Below are 9,979 nucleotides of genomic sequence, written 5' to 3' on the forward strand. Positions count from 1 at the left end.
CACATCCTAGCCAAGCTTTATGGGTTCATTCGGGAAAAAAAGCTTAGCCTTTGGCTTGAGAACCAGGGTAAAAGAGCTAAAGGGCAAGCTAGTTTTAAGAGACATCACTCGACCATCGACCACCTTGTCACTCTTAGGATCATCGCAGAGGAATGTCATAATAGCAAAACCAATCTCTTTTGTTGTTTTGTGGGCTTTAGAAAATATTTTGACACTGTCCCCAGAGATAGGCTCTGGGAGAGGCTTGAAGAGATCATGACTCCTCCTGAACTAAGAATTGTTATAATCCGCCTCTACGAGACTGTCATTGCCAAGCTTAAGACCAACGAAGGGTGGTCTAAAGATATTAAATGCAATATGGGGGTTAAGCAAGGTTGTCCCTTTTCCCCTACCCTTTTTGGTATTTACATCGATAAACAAGAGGAGTGTCTGGACACTGCATGTTGCAAAGGCACCGAGCTTGCTGGTATTATCATTACTCTTCTTCTTTATGCTAATGATATCGTTCTTCTTGCAAGGAGCCAAGATGACCTTGACAAGCAACTTAAGACTCTTCATGTCTATTGCTCCAATATGGGTATGACGGTAAATACTAACAAGACTAAAGTCATTATCATTAAATCCAAAAAGATCACCCATGGTAGTTTTGTCTATGATAACCATTCTCTTGAGCAGGTTTCTTCTTATAAATATTTGGTTATTAACTTTCCTCATCAGCTCAACTGGAATTATAGCATTGAGAAAAGAATTGTTGGAGGTTGGAAAGCTTATTATGAGCTTGAAAACAATTGTAAGTTGGTCGATCTTTACATTTGGAGTAAAAAAAAGTTCCTCTTTGAGACTCTCGTCCCCCCTGTTATCTTATATGGATGTGAAGTTTGGGGTTGCAGTATATCTAAGGAGTCGTGCAGAACGATTGAGATGATCCAAAAGCAATTCATAACCTATGTCCCCCATTGAAAGTGCGGCTATGTTTAGATATCTTATGTATAAGAATAAGCTTCACAATATGGAATCCAAGAGGCTCCCAAAAATTACTTCTAAACTTTAGTCAAAAATCCCACGTGCGCCTCAAGCGCAGGTGACATTAACCTTTGGGGAATTAAGGAAAAGATCATCATGGGAAATAAGGACAGTATCAAAGATACTATTACCTCCAGTTTTAAGGACGAGATGTAGGATGCTAAAGAGTTGGAGGGTAAAAGGAAGCTAAGGTACTATAAAGAGGTGATCAACCTCACCCTTGATAACCAAAATTATCTCTCTATGTTGACTAGCACTAAGAAGAAAATAAACATCGCTAGGATTAGAACTAACTCTCATGAGCTTCGGAGTGAGACCGGGCGGTAGTCTACTCTCAAGACTCCCTGGGACAAGGACAATAGAATACGTTAGATTTGTGATACTAAGAAGGTGGAAGATGAAAAGAACTTCCTTTTAGACTCTCCGGCTCTTGCCCACATCTGCTATCAATTCCCTATCATCAGCCACACCTCCAATCTCCTTGACTTATTAAGTCAACCCAACTATAGCGATCTTGGAACACTTCTTTCCCTACTCCTTGATCACAAAAACAAGATTTTGAAGAATGACAATTAGACTCTCTTTTCTTGACGTTTCATAGTGGACATCATACTCATCAATATTAAGTTTAAAAAAAAAATCATATCCTAGCTCTAACATATTCTTATAAAACTATTTTCATTTCCTCACCCCAACCTATTCTTTGAGCCAAAAAGCTCATTTTACAGCCTAATATGATGTGTAATTTTGTGTATCCATTATCAAAATTGAAATTTTACTTTTATCCACTGAAAAAATAATAGTAATAAAAATAGATGATAGAAAATATTTAAATAATATCCATTCAAGAAAAAAAAATACACTTTAAAAAAATTAAATCCCTCCAAACCTATAATAAATCCATATTTAATATTTAATTTTTGTGTTATACAACCATCTGTGATTGTCGTACAACCCTCGGCGTTCACTGGCGTGCTAGTGGAATATTCATCATATTTGAATTAAAGCATAGCAAGAGAAACCGATTGAACTCATTTAATGACTTTTTAAACCAGACTTTGAACAGTATAGTGTCGCCTGTCAAAGTTGAACAACCTAATTCCATTGTATATTCTATTGACTGTCGCAAAGAACGTGAACAGCCCCTTATTTTTTAATATCTGTCGACGGTGAGGTTTCCCAGGTTCTCATAAGAATAAACCCGGTGACGTGATGGAACCTCCTGAACTTATATCTATGGCAGATTCCGGCCATATTGAGAATTTCCGAATAGTTAGTAATTGATTATTTTTTTTTAAATATTTTTGGTATCTACAATCTACAGTAAACAAAAAAAATAATTAGTAATTCACCATTTTCTTAAGTTTATATTTCTAAATATTCTTAGAATCTACCATCCACCCAGACAACTGGGTTCCCAGCAGCAGCCTATATAATATATATATTATATAACATCCGTTTGCAAGCCTATATAATATATAGAACATCCGTGTGCAAGACGGGAAAAACAGACAGCGAAGCTGTGCAAATTCAGATGGAGGGCCAAACTCTGGGAAAGTTTATGATTTTCTGCGTTTTAATATGCAATATTGGGACCTTTCATTGTAATGCAACCCAGAACGACAGAGTGGTAAATATAGGCGTTGTCTTGAACAACAATTCATGGGTGGGAAAAGTGGCCAAAACCGCCATTGAAATATCAGCGGAAGACGTTAACAGAGACACCCGGTTGCTCAACGGCTCTCGCTTGGTTCTTCACTTTCGTGACTCGGGAGGTGATGCGGTTGTGGGCGCCTCAGCCGGTAAGTTACATCTTTTCTGTTTTTATCCCCTGCCATAGATGAAAACCCATTACAAATTCGCAGAAGAAATCAATCTGCGGTATCTTTTTTTTTTTCTTTTTTCAATATCAGTTTCTCCATCTTGGTTACGAGTTTGATGCTTAGTTTTTGTGGGCAAATTCAGCGCTTGATCTCTTGGAAAGAGAAGTGGTAGCAATAATTGGACCACAGAAATCTGTCGTTGCAGAATTCGTATCAAATCTCGGCGATGCAGCCCAAGTACCAGTTGTTTCCTTCTCTGCTACGGATCCCTTGTTCTCCAACCACCGATATCCGTATTTTGTTCGCATGGCACATAGCGATGCCATACAGATGAAGGCGATTGCAGCTCTGGTTCAGGCTTATGGCTGGAGAAGAGTTACTGCTGTTTACGAGGATCATGAATACGGTTCGGGTGCAATCGCCTCATTGAGTGAAGCGCTCAGGGATGTTGGGTCGGAATTAGAAAATAGATCAGCAATATCGTCAACTGCGGACGGGGACGCCATAAGAATGGAGCTATACAAATTAATGTCGATGCAATCCAGAGTTTTTGTTGCCCATGTCGGCCCTTCTCTCGGTTCGAGAATTTTCATGGCGGCCCATGAAATAGGAATGATGGATGCTGGTTATGTTTGGATAACTACAGAGGAATATACCAGTCTTTGGGATGTTATGTTGAATGATTCTACAACTGACTCTATGCAAGGTCTCCTAGGAGTCAAAACTTATATTCAGAATTCCAGCAATCTTGAAGATTTCACTAGAAGGTGGAAAAGCAAATTTAGAGTTGAAAACCCAGATGAAGAAAAGGCTGAGCTCAATATCTACGGTTTGTTCGCATACGACGCCGTGTGGACGATAGCTCGAGCAATTGGGAATTTGGGAACTGCTGGTTTTAATTCCTGGAACCCCATAAAACCTCCACCATTCGCTGTTGGAAATACAACAGGTTCGACAGAACTTGGGGTGTTTCAGGAAGGACCACAGTTATTGAGCGAGCTCCTCAAGACAAATTTTAGAGGTTTAAGTGGGGTCGTTCAGATGCACGATGGGGAAATTGTGGGTTCTACTTATGAGATTGTGAATATGGTGGGTAACGGCTTTCAGGTCGTTGGGTATTGGAATAATAATACTATTCCCAATCTTGGACCAGTGATTTGGCCTGGAGAATCCACATCAGTGCCTCAAGGTTGGGTACAGCCAACTAGTGGTAAGAGGATGAGAATTGGGGTTCCCATAAAAGATGGGTTCACTGAATTCGTCAGAGTAAAATTCGATAGAAGTCGCAACGAAAGCCATGTCACTGGTTTCTGTATAGATGTGTTTGATGCTGTTTTGAGTCGGCTTGACTATGCACTGCCATATGATCTCATTCCTTATGCTGAAGAGGGCCAAAACCGAACACAGTCCTATAACGATCTTGTCCATCAAGTCTACCTTAAGGTCCGTTCTTTGATTCTTAGTTGAATTGCAATTTCAATTTTTTTTTAAATGTGGTTCACTTTAACAATTTGGTTTTTAGGTTTCGTCCTTCCAGTATACCTTAAATGCACTCCTATAACAATCTTGTCCATCAAGTCTATCTTAATGTTTGTTCTTTGACTCTGGGTTGAATTGCAATTTCAACTTTTGTTTTTTTCCATGTGGTTCACTGTATTAATGTGATCTTGTCTATCAAGTTTACGTTAAATGTCATTCTATAACCATCTTGTCCATCGAGTCTACCTTCAGGTCTGTTTCTTGATTCTTGGTTGAATTGTAATTTCAATTCTTATTTTTCTAACATCTTGTCCATCAAGTCGACCTTCAGGTCTGTTTCTTGATTCTATCATCAAGTCTACTTTCAAGTCTGTTTCTTGATTCTGGATTGAATTGAATTTCAATTTTTGTTTTGTTTTCTAATGTGGTTTACTGTATCAATTTGGTTTTTCTGATCTTGTCTATCAAACTTATTAGCTTGGTTTTTCCGATCTTGTCTATTAAACTTATTAGCTTCTGGATCTTTTTCGCTAAGACTAGATATTGATTTACTTCATGCATTGTATCTTTTATAGGAGACCATTTGATTCTCCAACTTTGTATATACATCAGTTTACTTAATAGTCCCTTTGACTTACTTTATAGTTATTAGTTGGACATAAATATAATTATCTTATCTTAACTTATCTTAAATATCACAGCACAAATTTTAATCCATATAAATTTAAATATCATAATACAACCCCATTATATAAACAAACATGTCACCACACATTTAAATTCCAATGAAAAAAAAAACAACATACCCACCACATTACCTTGACAGATTTAAGATTCAATTCTTTGTTATTTCACTCTTGTCGTTGTTGATTTCGAATTTTCTTGACAGGAATTTGATGCAGTAGTGGGGGACACCACAATCTTAGCAAATAGGAGTAGGTTTGTTGATTTCACACAACCGTATACAGATTCGGGTTTTGTGATGGTTGTACAAACCAAAACAAAGGCAGCGAGTCACACTTGGGCATTTATGCTGCCTTTCAGTCGAGGCCTGTGGTGCACAACAGGCGTATTCTTTGTATGCACAGGAATTGTGATATGGCTGCTTGAGCATAGAATAAATTCCGAGTTTAGAGGAAAGCCCAAAGACCAAGTGGTGACTCTGCTCTGGTATTTTACTCTGTATTCTTATATCTGTAAACTGTTTTATTTCTATGGTGTAGTTGAGGGGTGTGCATTCACAGTTTGTTTGTCATAATAATGCTTGAAATCTTTGGAGATTGCACTAGTTTTTTAAAATGTTTACCGGTGGACATTTTACACATATTATATTTTCTCGTTTTCTATATATTATATTATATTTTAGTAATGTTTGAATTATGAAATATGTTGGAAATAATCTTAATTACTACATTTAAGGTTGATAAACACTTTATTTTTGGAGTACAAACAAATTTCAAGATTACAAACAAATTAGTGGTAAAATTTATTTTTAAGCTGAAGCAACCTGAAAGTAAATGAAATTCTTTTACCATGCTCTGTTTTTCTTCCATTGATATTTGTAAGATACAGTCACATCTGTAAATCAAAACCATAAAAAATATATGTTTTTCTTCCATTGATATTTGTAAGATGCAGTCACATCTGTAAATCAAAACCATAAAAAATATCAATGCCCAATAAAAATGGTTGAACTGCCCAATGTGAGTGATAAATACAAAGTTGAACTGCCCAACCTGAGTTATAAATACAAAGTTGAACTGCGCAATGTGAGTTTGCATTGCCCTCAAATAATATGCATTATTATTATATTGATTTATAGCTTGAGTGGGCCTAATGGTTAAGAGCATGTGTTTCCTTCTAAGAAGTCACAGGTTCAAACTCAGAGCTGGTAGAGTAAGTATGTCTTCGTAGACTTAGCAGTCAAATAGAATATGTATATGTATGTCTTCGTAGACTTAGCAGTCAAATAGCTGCACGTAGGTGGGTCTCTTGTCCCCACAAAGAAGGGGTCTCATACACCAATTTGGTGAGTATGTGTGTAGCAATCAAATAGCTGCACGGAGGTGGGTCTCTTGTCCCCACCAAAAAAGGGTCTCATACACCAATTTAGTGTCTGGGTTGACCTTAAAATTAAATAATAATAATAATAATATTTTCCCTCTTAACGATATATAAAAAATCAAAATTTGTGTAAATAATATTTCACTGATTGAAAAAAACATAGTATTTACTGTGTGAAACAGAGAGTCAAAGTAGAATTTTGTAAATCTTGTTTGTACTCCTCTGTAGATTTTGTTTTACTGTGGCTAACAGGAATAGCAGCCTCTGTTTTTCTCGTAAAGGTATTTCCACTTATGAAAATCAAAATCCAAATATATTTTGATGCGCGCTTTGTCATGAGTTTTAGTTTCTAATTGACATTTGCGCAATACTCTGTTTTTGTCTGTATTTTGTTCCTCTGCCTTTTGCTTTAGAATAGCCCAATCTTTTAACTTCTTCATTCGCTCCGCCGTTCCAGGTTTTCGTTCTCGACGCTGTATTTCACACACGGTAAGTTATTCTCCTTCGAACTAAAATGCCTTGTCACCATTTAGAATGATCCATTTGAATGTTTTTCGGCCTTACTGGTCTACTGTACTGCAGGAGAGAAGTTACTGAGCCATTTGTCCCGAATTGTGATTATAATCTGGCTATTTGTAGTTCTAATTTTGAAATCCAGCTATACGGCCAGTTTGGCATCTATGCTCACAGTTTCACAACTGGAACCTACTTTTCAAGATGTGGCGTCTCTCAGTGCCAGTGGAGTAGCAGTAGGGTATCAGGAAGGGTCTTTCATAGGTGACCTCCTGCAGGATCCGGCGTTTGGCATCGCCAAAGAAAATCTCCGACCATATTCGACACTAGAGGAAGCAGGAGAGGCTCTCGCAAAGGGCCCAAAGAATGGGGTGGCTGCAATTTTCGACGAGATTCCTTACGTTCGCATTTTTCTAGCTTCTCAATGCGAGTATACAACGGTTGGACCTATCCACAGGACTGCAGGCTTCGGCTTTGTAAGTTCCTTCAAACCATTTTTCTAAACTACAGTGCATTTCGCTTCTTCCATAGCCAATATCTGAACAGATCCTCTGCACAGGTATTTCCCAAGGGTTCTCCCCTTGCCTCTGACGTTTCCAGGGCTGTTCTATCTTTCTCAGAGGATAAAGAAATACAGGAAATTGAAGACAAGTGGTTTAGTAACACTGTCTGCACGGATTCCGGAGGAAATCCAAATTCCGATCCGTTGGGCATTCAGATTTTCTGGGGTCTTTACGCAATCACAGGAGGGACATCATTGATAGCTCTAATTATCTGCATTTTCCGGCTTCTCTACAGTTTCAAGAGAGATCCTAATGTTAAGCGCCCTGGTGAAATGGGTGATCAATCAGCCGGGAAGTCTTTAAAGTCCTTGACCACAGAAATGAAATTGTTCTGGAACTACGTGGACCAAAAGGAGGGTTCAAGAACGAGCAACAGTCCATGCTCTACACCCTGTTTCACAAGTAGCCCTTCCGCTCATGGAACCAGTCCTTTTAGAACCAGTGCGCTGCCCACAGGAAGCTTCTCCTTCCGGAATCATGCACATGTGCCAGACGCAGATGAAAACACAAATGCTCGCCCTTCAACCGCTTCAGCACCTGAGATAACGGAAGAAATCCCACCAAGCAGAACGCAACCCGTTTCAGCGACCGAGTCAAATGTAGATGTTCCACAAAACGCATTACAATGAGCAGACTTTACCAAAATTCTTGAACTTCAACCAAAACCTGTCTTTTGCGTTTTGTGACATATAAATTCATTAGGTTGAATGCTTAGAATTCAGCTGTTGGTTTCATAATCTTTCGCTACAAAATCTTTCTCAATCGATCCATACTGCAGACATTCATAACGAGTGAATACCAACCAAAATACGTCTTCCTTGAAGGGCAAGCTCTGAGTGACTAGAAACTCGTTGGAGAATTTGAATGGCCACATTATGCTGAGGTGATATTCACCTGCTTTGCTTCTGCATCGTAATGGCTCCAACGTATCTTTAACTTCTGAAGAAATATGTGGCTGGTAAGCTATTGGTATATTTTCAAGGTTTGTAGATTTATGTGCGAGACTAAACATATCAGGACATGTGTGGCTGGTAAGGTATTGGTATGTTTTCAAGGTTCGTAGATTTATGTGTAAGAGTAAACATATCAAGTTCTGCATTTTAATGGCTATAACTTATGTTTAACTTCTTTTCCAGAAATATGTGGCTCTATAGGTATTGGTATATTTTTCAAGGTTTGCATGTTTATGTGTAAGAGTAAAGATATCAATTTCTACATTTTAATGGCTATAACTTAGGTTTAAGTTCTTTTCCAGAAATATGTGGCTCCATAGGTATTGGTATATTTTTCAAGGTTTGTATATTTATTTGTGAAAGTACACTTATCAAGTTTGTTTCCGATAAAATGAATTATTAAACAAATATTTTGATTAAAATTAATTTAAATTAGATTGAAAAATAATATAAGGTTATTAATTTTTATTATATTAATTTAAATTTATTTAGAAATTATATTATGTTGAATATAATTATTTTAATTAATTGTATAATTTGAATTTATTTATTTAGAAATTGTAATGTTCTAAATATAAAATTGGCAGAAAATAGTTAAAAATTTAAGTTTTCAACGCTATAAACAATTTGTATAAAAAAAATTACAGCAAAAACGAGAAATAGAATCTACAACTGAATAATAGACAATATAAACATGCAAAAGACCTCAATCTTATTTTATTAATATGTAAATAAGCTCGTACAAGAGGATGAATATGGTTGAGATGGTGGCCTCAAATAGATCTACAATAATGTCACAACTAGCCTCCAAAACAAACTGAAAATCAATAAACTGCAACCTATGAATAATAGACAATATAAACATGCAAAAGATCTCAATCTTATTTTATTAATGTGTAAATAAGCTCGTACAAGAGCACAAATATGGTTGAGATGATGGCCTCAAATAGATCTACAATAATGCAGTCATTGGCCTCCAAAACAAATTGAAAATCAATACATTGCAACCTTTGAATCCTTAATGGATCCACCAAGGGAAGAAATGGGTGCTCGTCTACTCTCATTGTTTACGTTCGGTGCTGCTGTTCAAGTAGAGAACGGGGTTCTCAAAACCTCACCACAAAGGCGATACACAAATCCAAAATGTCTCCAAATGCCCTCCTCCTCCTCTTTTATATATTTGATCGGTAGATTTCCAAGCCTCAAGAAGCACCTTAATTTATTTTTTTATTATTCTAGAAGTATTTATTTCACTTAAGTCACATTTAGGCCTTTTCCTCCAATTAATTATTTTTCCTTAATTAAATAACTAATTAAAGTCATTTTTAATTAAGAAAAATGGTAAATCACCCACCATACTCTCTCCAGCCCCACTGGAAGTCGCTTCTGAGCATCCTCATGTAGATATTCTCATTTTGGTTCCAACGATCTATTACACTAAGGTGTTCCATCAAATAATCTTCCCAGAATGCCACCTCGAGCATAATTAATTAAGTTAGGCCCCATAATAATGCTAATTTTTTAAATTTGTCGAAATGCAATGGAACAAAAGGCAAGTTGT

The 9,979-nt window shown here is 37.0% G+C and overlaps 1 protein-coding gene across 1 annotated transcript; it reads left to right on the forward strand.

The window, feature by feature from the left end:
• The first annotated feature begins 2,530 nt into the window (after positions 1 to 2,530).
• LOC149139536 (glutamate receptor 2.7-like) lies at positions 2,531 to 8,556 on the forward strand. The gene is made up of 6 exons (XM_089447755.1): positions 2,531 to 2,825; positions 2,989 to 4,289; positions 5,215 to 5,495; positions 6,847 to 6,878; positions 6,972 to 7,378; positions 7,462 to 8,556. Exons 1-6 carry the CDS (start codon positions 2,558 to 2,560, stop codon positions 8,092 to 8,094), a joined length of 2,922 nt encoding a protein of 973 aa, XP_089303881.1. The 5' UTR covers positions 2,531 to 2,557; the 3' UTR covers positions 8,095 to 8,556.
• The last annotated feature ends 1,423 nt before the right edge of the window (positions 8,557 to 9,979 follow it).

Source organism: Pinus tabuliformis, chromosome X (assembly GCF_031772625.1).
Source record: "Pinus tabuliformis cultivar Carrire ecotype Pingquan chromosome X, CPIR1, whole genome shotgun sequence".
Taxonomy (NCBI): domain Eukaryota; kingdom Viridiplantae; phylum Streptophyta; class Pinopsida; order Pinales; family Pinaceae; genus Pinus; species Pinus tabuliformis.

Bases quoted from the DNA above. Each gene is read 5' to 3' on its own strand.
- LOC149139536 (XM_089447755.1), top strand. From the start codon at position 2,558: ATGGAGGGCCAAACTCTGGGAAAGTTTATGATTTTCTGCGTTTTAATA. The intron at 2,826-2,988 runs GTAAGTTACATC...GGGCAAATTCAG, and splicing joins GGTTGTGGGCGCCTCAGCCG to CGCTTGATCTCTTGGAAAGA. The intron at 7,379-7,461 runs GTAAGTTCCTTC...TCCTCTGCACAG, and splicing joins GGACTGCAGGCTTCGGCTTT to GTATTTCCCAAGGGTTCTCC.